Here is a 17,077-nt window from a genome sequence, read left to right as displayed (position 1 = left end):
CAAAATGACTATCATATTCACAGAAGCTCAATGTAGCTTTCAGGGAAAGATGAGAATTGAATTAGACAAGCAGAAGCAAGGAACAAAACTCCAAGCACAGTTTGGCATAAACAGGAAGGAAGAAAAAAAAGGAAAAGACACAATCGATAAGAAGAGCAGGTTTGTCATCCCAGCAGCAAGTAATAAAGGGGGAAATATAACCATTTGTGCAGAGTCTTGAATATCAGGTTACTTGGAAACATGAAACAACATAAAGCTTTTCATTAGAATATTGTTACAATAAAAAAATTCACGACAGGGGCGCCTGGGTGGCTCAGTCGGTTAAGCATCTGAATTAAGCTCAGGTCATGATCTCACAGTCCGTGAGTTCAAGCCCCGCGTCAGGCTCTGTGCTGACAGCTCAGAGCCTGGAGCCTGCTTTGGATTCTGTGTCTCCCTCTCTCTCTGCCCTTCCCCTGCTCATGCTCTGTCTCTCTCCGTCTCAAAAATAAATAAAAACATTAAAAAAAACTTTTTTTTAACTCACAACAAAGTAAGAATGAAACTATAATAACTTGGACTATAATACTGGCTGTGGAAATACACTGCATAAGATATATAAGGAATACAGAATGCAGAAGGGCTATTCACCAATATAATGAACGAATGAAAAAGGAACAGAAATAAATATTGTAAATGAATAAGACGAGTAACTAGGAACAATGACCCTAAAAAGAGAACTCAAAACATCAAGAAAGCTACTTGGCCTAAGGAAGCAAGATGACTTTGTTGGGATCCACTGAAAATGAGGAACCTTAGATCACTGAGAAGGCATCACTTCTGTTTCCACTAACTACCAAGCAAGATCCTAGTGAACCCACTCCCACAAAGAAAACAACACAAAAATAACCTACCTGAAAGCACTGGAGAGTGAATAGAAGCCAACAGATTCTGGAAGAAGAGAGCTGTTAAGTGAGTTCCCAATCAGAGTGGTGACCAGGGTGACTGGAGCACTGTCATTCTGGCTGGGGAAATCAGAATACTGAAGCACAGGAAACCACTGCCTGTGGCCAAGGAGGAAAAGAATCCCAGAAGGACAAGAACCAAAAAAGGGATACTCAAATTCTGTCTACCCACATCTTTGGCTAATCCTTGAGTAGCTCAAATAAAGACAAAATATCTGTACTGAAACTAGAGCTGCAATTCAAGAAACAAAGTATGCAATTCTATTCTAACCAAGATAATAACCTGCCAGGGGCCCCTGGGTGGCTCAGTCAGTTGAGTGTCTGACTCTTGATTTTGGCTTGGATCATGATACCAGGGTTGTGGGATTGAGCCCACAATCTGAGCGTGGAGCCTATTTAAGATTCTCTATCTTCCTCTGCCCCTGTACCCTCTCCCTCTCTCTGTCTCTAAAAAAATAACAATTAAAATAATAACAACCTGCCAAACAACATCAATAACAATCAAAAACAATGAAAAACTCTCAAAAGAAAAGAACAAATCAACTCAAAAAGTAGTCAAATAAACCAATAAACATCAGGAAAAGAATAACAGGAAAAAACAGAGAATACAAATGAAATGGTACAGAAAAAAAAATCAACATCAATAATTACATTAAATGTTAATGAACACAGATTCCAATTAAAAGGCAGAGACTGAAAAAATTGATTTAAAAAGCAAGAAACAGGAGTGCCTGGGTGGTTTAGTCAGTTGAGCATCCAACTCTTGATTTCCACTCATGATATGAACTCTCTGTTCATGAGATTGAGTCCTGCATCAGGCCCTGTGCTGACAGCACGGAGAATGCTTGGGATTCTCTGTCTCCCTCTACGTCTGCTCCTCTCTAAGCTCGCTCACTCTTTCTGTCTCTCTCTCTCAAAAATAAACTTTTTTTTAAAAAAGAAATAATATATATTGTCAAAAAAAGATGAATATGAAATGTAAAGACCCAGAGAAGTTGAAAATATATGGATAGAAAAGATAAATAATGCAAAGAGTAAGAATAAAAAAACTGAAGTGGCTATATTAGAATCAAGCAAGATATACCTTACGACAATAATTACTACCAGAGATAAAAAGGGACCTAGCACAATGATAAAAGGATCAATTCATCAAGAACACAGAATAATAATAAAGTGGTATATGTTAATAACAGAGCTTTAAAAATCATGAAGCAAAAATTCACAATATTAAAAAAAAGAGCCAATTCCAAAATCTTAGTTGTGGATTTTAACTTCTCTATTCTAACAATTGATGGAATAATTAGACCAAAAAATAATAAGTCATCAAAGACCTAGAAGACATCAACAGTATCAATCACCTTGAGTTAACTGATATCTATAGAACTACACCTAACAACTACAGAATACATATTCCTTTCAGGCACTAATAGCAGGTTTCACCAGGATAAAACATGATGGGCCATAAAACAAGCCCCAGTATATTTTAAAAAATTAATATCATGTCAATTGTGTTCTTCATCCACAATGGGATTAAGTTAGATATCAACAATAAGATAACTTTAAAAATAAGAAATATTGGGAAATTTGACAATATACTTCTAAAATAACCCATGGATGGGGCGCCTGGGTGGCGCAGTCAGTTAAGCGTCCGACTTCAGCCAGGTCACGATCTCGCGGTCCGTGAGTTCGAGCCCCGCATCGGGCTCTGTGCTGACCGCTCAGAGCCTGGAGCCTTGTTTCCGATTCTGTGTCTCCCTCTCTCTCTGCCCCTCCCCTGTTCATGCTCTGTCTCTCTCTGTCCCAAAAATAAATAAACGTTGAAAAAAAAATTTTTTTTTAAAAAATAAAATAACCCATGGATCAAGTAAGTACTGCCAAGGAAAATTCAAAACTATTCTAAACAGAATGACAAAATATGACATCAAAATTTGTGGGATGCAGCAAAAGCAGTACTAGCAAAGAAAATTTTGGCTTTAAGTGCTTATATTTCTTAAAAAAAGAAGAAAGGGCACCTGGGTAGCTCAGTTGGTTAAGCATCCAACTCGCTCAGGTCAAGATATCACAGTCGTAAGATCAAACCCTGCATCAGGATCTGTGCTGGGTGCAGAGCCTGCTTAAGATTCTCTCTCTCCCTCTCCCTTTTCCCCTCCCCCCCAAAAATTAAATTAAAGTTAAAAAAAAAAAAAAGAAGATTTAAGGGGTGCCTGGGTGGCTCAGGCAGTTAAGTCTTCAATTCTTGGTTCCAGTTCAGGTCATGAGCTCATGGTTCATGAGTTGAGCCCCACAATGGGCTCTGCACTGGCAGCACGGAGCCTGCTTGGGATTCTCTCTCTCTCCCTGCCCCTCCTCCACTCACTCTGTCTCTCTCTCAAAATAAATTAATTAATTTAAAAAAAAAAAAGAATATTTAAGATCAATGGCCTAAGTTCTCATCTTAAGAAAAAAAAGGAAGGGGCGCCTAGGTGGCTCAATCATAAGTGTCCAACTTCACCTCAGGTCATGATCTCACTGTTTGTGGGTTTGAGCCCCATGTCAGGCTCTGTGCTGACAGCTCAGAGCCTGGAGCCTGTTTCAGATTCTGTGTCTCCCTCTCTCTGCCCCTCCCCCACTCACACTCTGTCTCTCTCAAAAATAAATATTAAAAAAAAAAAAAAAGAAAAAGGAAGAGAGAGCAAATTAAATGTAAAATAATTATAAAGAAGGAAATAAAGAACAGAAATTGATGGAAGAGAAAATGTACAATAATATTCAAAATCAATGAAATTAATAGCTGATTGTCTGGAAAGATGAATAATATTGATAAATCTCCAAGCAGACTAATGAGATAAGACAGAGAAATTAATATCAAATTAATAACAGGAATGAAAGAAAGGACATCACTAAAGATCCTACAGAAATTAAAAGGATAGTAAGGGAATGTTATCAACAAATTTATAGCAATAAATTTGCAACCCAAATTAAATGTAAAAATTAAGTGAAACAAACAAAATACCAAACTAAGAAGAAACAGAAAACTTGAATGGTCTTATATCAATCAGAGAAATTGAATTCATAATTAAAACTTTCCCACAGAAGCGTCTGGGTGGCTCAGTCAGTTCAGCGTCTAACTCTTGATCTCGGCTCAGGTATTGATCTTGAGGTTCATGGGGTCAAGACTGGCATCAGGCTCTGTGCTGGCAGCGTGCAGCCTGCTCGGGATTCTTTCTCTTCCTTTCTCTACCCCTCCCTCCCCCTCAAAATAAATAAATAAACTTTAAAATATAAAAAGATAAAAATAAAACCTTCTCATAAAGAAAACTACACGCAATTATGGCTTAATTGGTGAATTCTACCAAATATTTAAGAAATAAACAATGCCAATCCAACAAAAACTCTTTCAAAAAATACAAGAAGAGAGAACACTTCATTGTATGAAGCCAGTATCACTCTGATACCAAAATCAAAGACATCATCAGAAAAGAAAACAGATCAATATCTTTCACAAAGATGCAAAAACTCTTAACAAAATTATAGCAAATCATATCCAACAATATATAAAAGGGATTAAGCGGGGCGCCTGGGTGGCGCAGTCGGTTAAGCGTCCGACTTCAGCCAGGTCACGATCTCGCGGTCCGTGAGTTCGAGCCCCGCGTCGGGCTCTGGGCTGATGGCTCAGAGCCTGGAGCCTGTTTCCGATTCTGTGTCTCCCTCTCTCTCTGCCCCTCCCCCGTTCATGCTCTGTCTCTCTCTGTCCCAAATAAATAAATAAATAAATAAATAAACAAACAAACAAACAAACATTAAAAGGGATTAAGACATAATAACTAAGTGGTATTTATCCCATGGAAGGCAAGCTTGGCCTAACATTCCAAAACAGAATCAATTTAATTTATGATATTAACAGACTAAATGAGAAAAAAATTATAATTTCAATTAGTGAAGAAAAAAATGACAAAATTCAACACTCAGTCATAACAGAAATTGAAGGGAACATCCTCCACCAGATTAAGGATATCATTCTCAACAAAGAAAAGCTCAATGCCTTCCCACTAAGATCAAGAATGAATAAGGAAGTTTGCTGTCACCATTTCTATTCAGAATTAGACTGGATATCCTAACAGGTACAATGGATCAAGAGAAAGAAATAAAAAGCATATGCAAAAGAAAAAAAGACCTGTCATTACTTACAGGTTATATGATCATGTGCAGAAAAAATCCTAAGGCATCTGCCAAAAACCCCACTAGAACTTGATAGTGAATTTAACAGGGTCACATGATACAAAGTACAAAAATACATTCCATTTCCATATACTAGCAGTGAAGAAATAGAAAATAAAAATTTTTAAATCGATTTATAAAAGCATCAAGAAGCAAAATACTTAGGAATAAATTTAATAAAATATGTACAAGACTGAACACTAGAAACTACAAAAGGTTACAAAGGAAAATGAAAGAAGGACTAAATAAATGGGGACAGATACCATGTTCATGATTAGAAAACTGAATAAAGTTAAGGTGGCAATTCTTTCCAAACTGCTCTAAAAGTTCAATGCAACCCCATTAATTTCCCAGGAGACTTTTTGAAAAAATTGATAACCTGGTTTCATAACTTATATAAAAAGACAAAGACTGATAATATCAAAAACAACCTAGGAAAAGAAGAATAAAGATGAAAGACTCAGGGGAGCCTGGATGGCTCAGTCAGTTAAATGTCCAACTCTTGATTTTGGCTCAAGTCATGATCTCAGTTCGTGAGATCAAGTCCCGCGTTGGGCTCCAAGCTGACAGCAAGGAACCTGCTTGGGATTCTTCCTCCCTCTCTACCCCTCCCCAACTCAAACATGCATTCTCTCTCTCTCTCTCTCTCTCTCTCAAAATAAATAAACATTAAAAAAAAAAAGATGGAAAACTCACAATATCTGATGTCAAGACTTACACTAAAGCTACATTAATCAAGACAGTGCATTTAGGGCATAGGATAGATAGGTCAATGGAACAAAATAGAGACCAATAACAGTACCATACTTTATGGGATCAAATGATTTGTGACAAAGGCACCAAAGATCATTCAATGGGGAAAGGATAGTCTTTTCAACAAATGTTGCTGGAACATGGTTATCTATATTGAAAAAATAATAATAAATCTTGACCCCTATCTCACAACATACCGCAAAATTTACTTGAAATGAATCAGACCGAAAGGTAAGAACTATAAAAATTCTAGAAGAAAACCTAAGAAAAACTTTATAACCCTGAGTAAGATAAATATTTCTTAAACAGGACACAAAAAGAATGAACATAAACAGACAACAACTAAGAGGCAGTTGGAGATAACATAATTTGGTAATAACACTGGGCTTATTCTTTTTAGAGGCTTTCATAACCTCTTTTGCAGCCCATAACACACCAAAATCATTTCTCATTCAGACAAAATAGACACAAATAAAAGACTCTATCCAATCGCTAGAGCCCTGAGATATTTACATAAAAAATTACCATAGAGGGATGCCTGGGTGCCTCAGTTGGTTAAGTGTCTGACTTCAGCTCAGGTCACGATCTCACTGTTCGTGAGTTTGAACCCCGCATCAGGCTCTGTGCTGACAGCTCAGAGCCTGGAGCCTGCTTCAGATTCTGTGTCTCCCTCTCTCTCTGACCCTCCCCTGTTCACACTGTCTCTCTCTCTCTCTCAAACATAAATAAACATTTTTAAAACACTTTTTTTAATTACCATAAATAGAAATTAGAATTAATGTTTTCCCTAATCAAACTAGACAATAATGACATTTCAAAAAAAGACTTCAAAAGGCAAAAAGATTTTAATGAGAAAGTTAGAAAAGCCAAAATAGAAAGACCAATAATAGCCCCACACTTTTATGCTCAAATGATTTGTGACAAAGGCACTAAAGATAATTCAATGGGGAAAAGATAGTCTTTTCAGCAAAGGAAAAAAAAATTGATAAAATTTCAACAGACATATCTTTACAACAAAACAGTACAACTTAACCTTCTTTTATACTGTAAGTATATTCCTAGAAAACTAAGTATAAAGTTTTTATGAAATGGAAAGAATTTATACAGTAGTGGAAATTTCTTTATAAATTAATTTTATTATGAATCACATTGTATATGAAAACCCTTTCATGATTTCAATAATAAAAACTAATTTACATGTTACATAATTCTAGATATTCCTAAATTAGTTTTCCTTGAAGCCAAATATGGAGCTGAAATATTAATGCAAATGGTAAACATAGAACAACTTCACTTATCATACGGGGAAAAACATCAGAGACTAAACCTTGGTAAGATTACCTTAAAAGGTTGATTTTTTTTATCTATAACCATAAAAGTGCACCTTTTTCAGCTGTTTTGTGTGTGTGTGCTAAATCGCAAGAGGGTGACAAAAGAAAGTAGAATGACAGAAAAAGGAAAAAGATGAAAGTTTTAAAATGTTCACAAATATAGGAAGGACATAAAATAAGTGGATCCGAAAAAGGAAAGAATGGAAATACTTAATTTGAGAATTAAGCTATTTATCAGGCTCATTGCAATCAACCACAGGTTTAAAAGAAAAAGGGAAAGAGAAAGAGAAGACACATGCCAAGCTTTGCTAGAATAACTTACTTACTTGTACCTTCAATAAAAATGTCACAATCATAGCTATTGTCTATCAAATGCATACTATGTACAAGTAACAAATTATCTCTGACTCTTAAATGGCCTCACAAGATAGGTATTATTATTCCATTTATCTTAACCCTAGAGAGGTTAAGAAATTTACCGAAAGCCAGACAAAAGAGAGCCATTAACAAAAGAGAAGGAATTTGAACCTGGGTCTGTCCTTTGAAAACAGCATTCTAACCCCCAAGTGGTGTCCTATAACAATTTTTTAAAATAGATTTTGTTTAATTTGCAGTAATTATAGTTACAAAACAACTCTGTTAGGGAATTACACAATACTAAACAATTCATGAGGCAGCAGCAATACTGGAAATTCCACTGAACGAGGCCAAAAGTACCTACCACAGTTAAAGTATAAATTAATATAACTATAGCATTAATAAGACAGTAAGAATATTTTTTAAATCTCTAGCAAATATCCATGAACCTTTGTTAATGCAACAGAAAGCCTAAAATGGTATCAAATGGTTTCGTGGCTCAATAAAAAGGATCTCAAACACTTCAGTACATCTTAATGGGGGTTAGACAGCAAACAGGCACACTGAAAATAAAGTACATACAAAACAAAGATCATTCAAACCTTAAACTATCCAAGGGAACATAGATAATTAAAATGATGTATTAGGAAAAAAGTTTTTCTGGTTAAATACCATTCTGAAAACAAGCAATGATTGACAGAATAAAATTAATTCTTTTAAATTCAAAGAAAAAAACCATCTCCATCTAAAACATCTGTGTAAAAAGGCGATGTGGAAACCTATATAAATGACTAAAATGTATCCTATCAAGAAGCTGAGTAGAAAAAAATTTCAAATTTCAAACATACAGGAAAAGAATTAAACTTGAACATGGAGAGCACTATTACAAAGCATAAAAAAGGAAGCCATTCACTAGCATACCAGCTCAATGAGGCCATTCAACATTTTGCTGAAGTACAGAGTATCAAAATATTAACAACTGCAAATTCAATGAAATGTTACATTAAAATAAGAAATCAGCACAAAAGATTCTGTGAAAGTAAATGAAATTTCTACCTTTGGCCATTTGGGATTGAGAAGTCGAGCTTTGATTGCATCGTCCAGTGCCTTGTCATACTGCTGGATTTTCATATAGGCTGCAGATCTATTGCTGTATAAGATGCAGTTCTGAGGGTCAACAGCCAGGGCTTCATTGTACAGAACAATAGCTGTATGAAAATCTCCATCATGACAGGCCTGGTTACTCTGACGAACTTTCTCAACAAATTCAGCTTTGCTCAACACTGGTCCATCAGGACTTCTCCGACCAATAGTCTTAGCACCAAAGAGAGGAATCTACAAACAAAGAAACTTTGTCAGATAATCCAGAGGGTTTCTTTGTCTGAATTTCAAGAGAAGAGGGACATTCTGGGGTGCCTGGGTGGTCCAGTTGGTTGAGCGTCTGACTTCGGCTCAGGTCATGATCTCACGGTTCGTGAGTTCAAGTCCCTTAATCAGGCTCTTGCTGTCAACGCAGAGCCTGCTTCAGATCTTCTGTCCCCCTCTCTCTCTGCCCCTTCCCTGCCTGTGCTCTCTCAAAAGTAAAAATAAATAAATAAAAGAACAGAGACATTCTTCATGGTCTGCTTTATATAGTAAACTTTTGTAGCCTGAAAGTTAATAACCTTTCAAAGAAGCAGCCAACATAGTACTTTGAATGCGTATATATATATATATATATATATATATATATGCATGTATATATATATATATGCATGTATATATATATGTATCTGTTTTATATATATACATATAGTTATAAACATACATATTTAGGGGTACTTGAGTGGCTCCGTTGGTTAAGCATCCTAATCTTGATCTCTGCTCACGTTGTGTGCTTGTGGTTCGTGAAATGGAGTCCTACATCAGGCTCAGCACTCACGGAGGAACTTGCTTGGGATTCTCTCTCTCCCTCTCTCTCTGCCTCTCTCTCTCAAAACAAACTTTAAAAAACATGCATATTTATATTTATATTTTTTGGATTGACAGAATGACTGAATAAATGAATGAATGAGTGAATGCAAAAGAATACTTAGACTTTTTCCTGGCAATTTACAGCTCTACTAAGTGAGGGTGCCTGGCTGGCTCACTCAGTAGAGCATGAGACTCTTGATCTTGGGACCTGAGTTAAAGCCACATGTTGGGTGTAGAGATTACATACACACGTGCATAAAGTTATTTATATTAAGGGAAAAAATACAAATACAATACAGAAAACGTGATCTAAACTATATTAAGATAGTTGCACTCAGAAAATGAAATAAATGATCAAAATAATAACTATGCTAAGTTATCTCTGGATATAAAATTATGGGTTATCTTTATTTTTTTTATTTTTTAATGTTTATTTATTTTTGAGAGAGAGAGAGAGAGAGAGAGGAGGGGTGGGGGCAGACAGAGAAGGAGACACAGAATCTGAAAGAGGCTCCAGGCTCTGAGCTGTCAGCACAGAGCCCGACGCGGGGCTTGAACTCACAGACCGCGAGATCATGACCTGAGCCGAAGTCAGGCACTCAACCAACTGAGCCACCCAGGCACCCCAGAGTTACCTTTCTTATCCAAATGTTATACAGTAAGTATATGTGAGTTCTAAAATTAAAATATTTAAAAAGTTTAAAAACATAAATTTTAATGTATCAATGAATCTTTTAGACTGACAAATTTGGTAATTGGGCTTCTACCATGGAATTTCAAAGACAAACACCAGTTTTTGGAAATCACCAAAAAGAAAAACAAAATACCTGCTGTAAACTGTATCTTGGCAATTTAAGACCCGTTTTTTATGTTGATTTCTTCCAAATCATTAAGTTTCCTATGACTTAATAACACTGACCTTAAAACCAAAGGGAGTGAATGAGTCAAACGTTACTTATTTTTAAAATAGGAAAATTAGGAACTGCATTAGAGTGCCAAGAGAAGAAACTTAAGACATCAGTATCCAGAGAGACAGTTTGCAATTCTAAGCAGACTTGCCCTGAGTACAATTAAAACAAAAAGTGTAAAAGTATAATTTTCTTCCTCATGTCTTTCTTTAAGACTAAGTCCCTCCATTCAAAAGAACACAGGGGTGCCTGGCTGGCTCAAGTGGTAGAGCATGTGACTCTTAATCTCAGGGTTATGAGTTAGAGTCCCATGTTGGGTATAGAGATTACTTAAACAAATAAATCTTAAAAAAAAAAAAAAAAAAAAAAAAAAGAGGACAGATCTGAGATGTAACACAACCAATACTTAAAAAGTACCAGACTCTTCATGGAGGACAAAGGACAAATTCCACACAAAGGAGGAAAAAAGCAGAGCTAATCTTCACACAGACAATTACTACTTTTCCTGTTTACAGGAATATCATGAACTAGATTTCCATGACAATTTGAAACATTAAAAATATTCTTGAGGCGCCTGGGTGGCTCAGTTAGTTGTGTGTCCGACTCTTGGTTTCCAGCTCAGGTCCTGATCTCACAGTTCGAGAATTCGAGCCCTGCATTGGGCTCTGTGCTGGCAATGCAGAGCCTGCTTGAGATTCTCTCTCCCTCTCTCTCTCTGTGCATTCTCTCTCTCAAAATAAAATAAAATTTAAAAAATAATAATAATAAAATATATTCTAGAAATGTCCAATATCAGTGTTCAAGTTATATCTCTCAACTTCCTCATACTGGAAGTGACAAACCAAGATTGTATTCTGGTTAGTCTGTTGTTGCTGTTTTAAATTATGATCATGAAACATACTGTTTGAAAATTAACGGACTATGTAACATTTACCAAACAAGGATTTTCCTTTAAAGAGTCTTGATTCTTAATTTTTTTATCCACATCATCAAACCAATGTATTGAGATACTGACAATGTATAAAACTGATTTCATTTTGGAAAATATAGTCATCAGGAGTCCAAAATAAGGGCAGTACTAGCCATAAGTTATGAAAACCAATTCTATATTTGAAAACTTAAGGGTATGACATAAAAATATAAATAACAGCCTTTAACAGTAAAATGGTTAGCTTCAAATGTAGCTTAAAAGTGAAAAAGACATGATCCTACTATTAGAGCATCCCCTCCCTACTTCTCAGAGTAATAATTTGGTTCAATGCCAACACAAATAAGAATCAAATTAAGAAAAGTTCTGCATTCCACTACCTCCATATACAGTAATATAAAGTAGCATTTCCCAAATTATGCACCCCTAAGAACCCTAGGTCCTCAGGATACTTGGAGGAACAAGGAAAACGAGTTTCTGCTTTAGTGGAAGACCTCAGAGCTTTTATTTTACACACTGTGAATCTGAGACAGGAGATACCATACATATGAGATCGAAGGATCTTTTTGGTAGAGTATGTTCCCAGACAGGAAGTTGCTAAAACTCTGTTATAAACTAGAGCACCTAGCTGGCCCAGTTGGTAGAGTATGTGACCCTTGATCTCAAAGTCATGAGTTCAAGCCCCATGTTGGGTGTAGAGCCTACTTAAAAAACAAACAAACAAAAACCCTCTGGTATAAACTACTAAATAAAGCCTCTGAGAGCAAAGTAAAACACCATGGAAAAGTGCTAGTGCAGACAGATTATAAATACTAGATTATAAATAAATACTAAATCACCACCACCACGTGTCCATAAATTTAAAAGAAAAAGGCACTCTAATAAGTGTCCACAGAAGATTCTAAACTGTCAAACTATGCCTGTTTCTAATAAGCTAGTTATGGTGTTATCCTTAGGAGGCTAATAAATAGCATTTTGTGTACGGTTAAAAAAAGGAATATAATCTACCTAGTTCCTCTTTATCTTCTCTGCTAATAAACTTGGCATGACAGAGAGGGGGAAAAAAGGCCCCTGCATGTATTTCAGATTATATATACAGTACTTGGAACAACTGGCCATATTAAATTCAGAAACAGAGTGGATAGTACCATGGAGATTTTAAAAAATAAAATCAAATTTCAGGGCTCCTAGGTGGCTCAGTCGTTAAGCATCTGACTTTGGCTCAGGTCATGATCTCACAGTTCGTGAGTTCAAGTCTCTCGTCAGGTGAGCTCAAGCCCCACTTCAGGTAAAAACATGATCCCACTTTGGGTGAACCCCACTTATTTCTTTCTCTCTCTCTCTCTCTCTCTCTCTCTCTCTCTCTATCCCTTCTGGGATTCTGTCTCTCTGCCCCTCACTCACTTGTGCTCTTTCTCTCTCAAAAAAATAAACTAAAATATAATAAAATAAACTTCTGAATCATTAATTTAGTTAGATTAACTGATTATAATATTCTTTCTTTTCTCATATATTTCCAGTATTTACAGTTTAAGGATGTCAACAAATATTAACATGGTCGATATTTTTCAATGATCCTCTGACAAACTCATCTTGAAATGATAGTGGCAATAACATAAATGAAATAGGCTCAGAATACTCAGCCACATACAATTACTAAACTGTAATAGTTCCAGACCAGTTATAAATTTTGAGCATTCAAATGATACAGAAAAATACTTATCATCCTTTATATCAAAAAATGATACATGAATCAAAGAATTAAATGTTTAAAATAAACTATTAAATTATTAAAATGAAATATAGAAGAATTTTTTATCATATAAGCTAAGGCTTTCTAATTATAACACAACCTAAAGACATAAAAGACATAAATCTGACAACATAAAAGCTTTAAATATCTAAGTAAGAAAAAATAAATTTAAAAAAAGTGAAAATATGAGTAACAAATAAATTTTAAAACTCTTTGCAACATATAATAAAAAGCTAATTTTCTTACTATATAAAAATCTACAAATAAAAAATCCAATGGACAAAGAATATGCATAGGCAGATAAGAAAGGAGATCCACATGGCTTTTAAGCACATTTTTTTTGATGTGTGACTTCAGTTTTTTTGTTTTTTCTTTTAAAGTAAGCTCCAGGTCCAACATGGAGCTTAAACTCTCAAACCTGAGATCAAGAGTCATGTGCTCTACCAACAGAGCCAGCCAGGCACCCCATGACTTCAGTTATTTTAAAAGAAAATTAAACCTTGAGATATTATTTTTCTTCTCTCATACTAATGGAAAAAAATTATCAGTACATTTTCATAGCAAGGGGAATAAAGAAAAAGTTACATTCATACATTGTTGATGGAAGTGGTAAATGATACAATTTCATTATAGAACTAAGGAATAGTTACAAAAGGTACGTATCCTTTGAATTCTAGAAATTTTTTCCACTTCTGGTAATTTATCCTGAAGGCACATTTACCTATGTAAGCAAAGCCACATATGCAAGATATTCATAACAGCATCATTTGTATTAGCATGAGGTTAGAAATAACCTAAATGTTAGACAACAGAAAAACAGTTTTCATTACATCAAAATAATCAGATCAGTAATTGACACTACAAATCCAGCCAAAAGAATGAGGCAGGTTTTACATACTGATATGGAAAAACAGAAAAGAATCAAGTTGCAGAACAGCAATACAGAATATGTTATATCCCATGAATAAAGGGGTGGGGGGAGGAAATAATACATAAACATACACACAGTTACATGCTTAAATATATATGGATTAATTATGCCGGAAACAATACATAAACCAGTAGAGTAACTGCCTCAATAGAAAATTATTTCAGGACTGGAAAGGATTAGGAAGGTACCCAACATTTCCATTTTATACTATCTGATATTTTACTATATGCATATATTAGCTTTTTTCAAAATATGAAAAAAAAACCTCTGAAAACAGAGCATAGCTTACTATTATATATGAGGGCACATATATATATATATATATATATATAGTTGTAGAATCTGTTCACTTTCTAAGTATGTCTGGATGAGAAGACAAAAGGGAGATACAAAACCAGCCTTTGTCCCCTGGCCCAGAGTTACATGGCCTACAGGAAGGGGGCTACCACTTTTTAAGTCTTACAAAGTTATTCTCCACTCACCAAGCTATTCTTATGCCTAGAGAGTAGGACCTTTTTTGAATTTACACCAAAGTCCCATATGGATAACACATATTAGTTGTATATTTCAAAAACAAAATAGGTTAAGACAAAATCCCACTGGAGAACTGACCTTATAATAAAGAATTCAATGTACATCCCAAAACTAAACTATATAATACCTCAAATTAGCAACTTTGTGGATGGGTTTACAAGATGTGACATAACAAATGGCAGGATTAATAAACTCGAAGAAAAGTCCATAGAAAATACCCAAAATGAAATACACCCAAAAAGAAAGGGATGGGGGAGAAAGTAGGTACACAAGAGACATAATAAGAAACATGCCTAAGAAGTCTAACACACCTACAGTGAAATCTCAGAAGAAAGAGAAGGAAGTAGAAGCAATATTTGAATACCTCATGACCAAGAATTTTCTAAAACCGATGAAACACAACGCATAGAATATTGAACCAACTGTTAAGAACTTCATTCAACCCCAAAATAACAAAAAAACCAGACCTACACAAATCATGGTCAAACTCCTAAAAACCAAAAACAAAGAGAAAATGTTAAAACAGATAGAGGACAGGAAAAGACACATTATCTTCAAAGCTTAACACAATGAGGGAAGATGAAATAGCTAACCTAAAAGTCTATACCCAGAGAAAATATTGTTCAAAAATGAAGTTGAAACAGGAGCCATCATACAGTGCTGGTAGAATTTTAAATGGTAAAGTTACTCTGGAAAACGGTTTGTCACATCCTCAAAAACATGGAGTTATCATATGACCCAGCAATTCCACTCCAAAGCATTTGCCCAAATGAATTGTTGTGTTCCATACAACTTGTACACAAATATTTACAGAAGCATTATTTATAAAAGCCAACAACTCAAATGTCCATCAACTGATGAATGAATAAACAAAATGTGGCATAGCCATACAATGGAACAATGAAAAGGAATAAACTACTGACACACATGAGCACATGGATGAATCTTTAAAACACTCTGTTAAGGGAAAGAAGCCAGACACAAGGCCACACTTCGTATGATTCCATTTATATCAAATGTCCATGAAAGGCATGCCCATTGAGACAGAAAGCAAATTACTGGTTGCCAGGGGGCTAGAGGTAGGGGAAAATGGGTGACCCAATGAGGGCTTTTTTTGAAGGTGATGGAAATGTTCTGTAATTAGTGGTGATGGTTGTGAATATACTAAAAAAACACTGAATTGTATGCTTTTAAATGGTGGATTTTATGGTATGCTAATGTATCACAATTTTTCAAAAGGTAAAATAAATATTTGTACAAACAAACCAAAACCAAAGGAATGCATCAACAATAGGCCTTCACTAAAAGAAATATTGAAGGAAAACAGAAATGTAGTAAGAAAGGAATAAAAATAGTAATAGTTATAAATAAATATAAATAAATACTATTATTCTAACTATAATTACTTGTGAAGTTTTAGATGGATAGATAACACAAAATACAGGAGGTAATTAATAAATGGAGATCAATAACAAAACATGTTTTATGTCAGACCGAGAAAGTCATTATGAGAAAGCATGTTTTCTAGAAATTATAAAAAGTATAAGCTTGCCACCCCACAAAATGCTAATAGTTCATAACTGTTTACTTCTCTATTTTCAGTAAAAATTCAGGCTTTTTGAAGGCTTTAAATTTTAACATATGCAATTAAAGCCACTAAGTTTTGCAGAAAAGGAATCATCAGAAAAGAATTTTAAGCTGGTTATGACTGGCTTAGATTGGAATAAATTTAATTAAGCAAATGAACTTTTTAATATATTTTTTATTTTTTTTTCTTTGAGAGAGAGACAGAGAGAGAGACAGAGACAGAGCACAAGAGGGGGAGAGAGGCAGAGGGAGAGAGAGTAACAATCTTAAGCAAGATGCACACTCAGCGTGGAGCCCAACACAGCACTCAATCCCACAACCCTGGGACCATGACCTGAGGAGAAACCAAGATTGGATGTTCAACTGACTGAGCCACTCAGGCACCCCAAACAAATAAGCTTTAATATAAAAAGTAAGTTGGTACAAAATTAGAATTTGGCTGTCTCTCTGTTAAAAGGACAAAGTTTTCTTGGACTCTTGGTCTGCTCTTGCTAAGAGAGTATGAAAGATTTTTCTTCACCTCTTAACGTAATCTTCAGAGAAAACAAAGATTGTGTGTCCTGGCAAAATAATTTCCTGTGTTGACTTTATCAGGTGTTTAATTACTCAAGAAAGCTGAATCTTCTCTATTTTTTTTTAATTTTTTAAAATGTTTATTTTTGAGAGAGAGGCAAAGAGCACGAGTGGGGGAGCAATAGAGAGAGAGGGAGACACACAATCTGAATCAGGCTCCAGGCTCTGTGCTGTCAGCACAGAGCACGATGCGGGGCTCGAACCCACAAACCATGGGATCACGACCTGAGCCAAAGCCAGGCACTTAATCAACTGAGCCACTCAGGTGCCCCTAAATCCTCTCTGTTAAAAGAGCTATCGTTTTTTGGTTTTTGTTAGTTGGGTTTCT

General features: G+C 35.4%; 1 protein-coding gene across 3 annotated transcripts in view; it reads right to left on the bottom strand.

The window, feature by feature from the left end:
* TTC28 (tetratricopeptide repeat domain 28) overlaps window positions 1-17,077 on the bottom strand; it is a 638,834-nt gene that overhangs the window by 590,800 nt on the left and 30,957 nt on the right. For 2 of the 3 annotated variants that reach the window (XM_045459312.1, XM_045459313.1), the window contains exon 2: window positions 8,639-8,917. The exons of the other annotated variant lie outside the window; for it this stretch is intronic. In XM_045459312.1, coding sequence (XP_045315268.1) covers window positions 8,639-8,917 — 279 coding nt within the window. The remainder of the gene's footprint in view (window positions 1-8,638; window positions 8,918-17,077) is intronic. 3 annotated transcript variants of the gene reach the window in all.

This window comes from Leopardus geoffroyi, chromosome D3 (genome assembly GCF_018350155.1).
Source record: "Leopardus geoffroyi isolate Oge1 chromosome D3, O.geoffroyi_Oge1_pat1.0, whole genome shotgun sequence".
Taxonomy (NCBI): Eukaryota; Metazoa; Chordata; class Mammalia; order Carnivora; family Felidae; genus Leopardus; species Leopardus geoffroyi.
The sequence above is the reverse complement of the archived record's forward strand: the minus strand, read 5'-3'. Positions and strand labels throughout refer to the sequence as shown.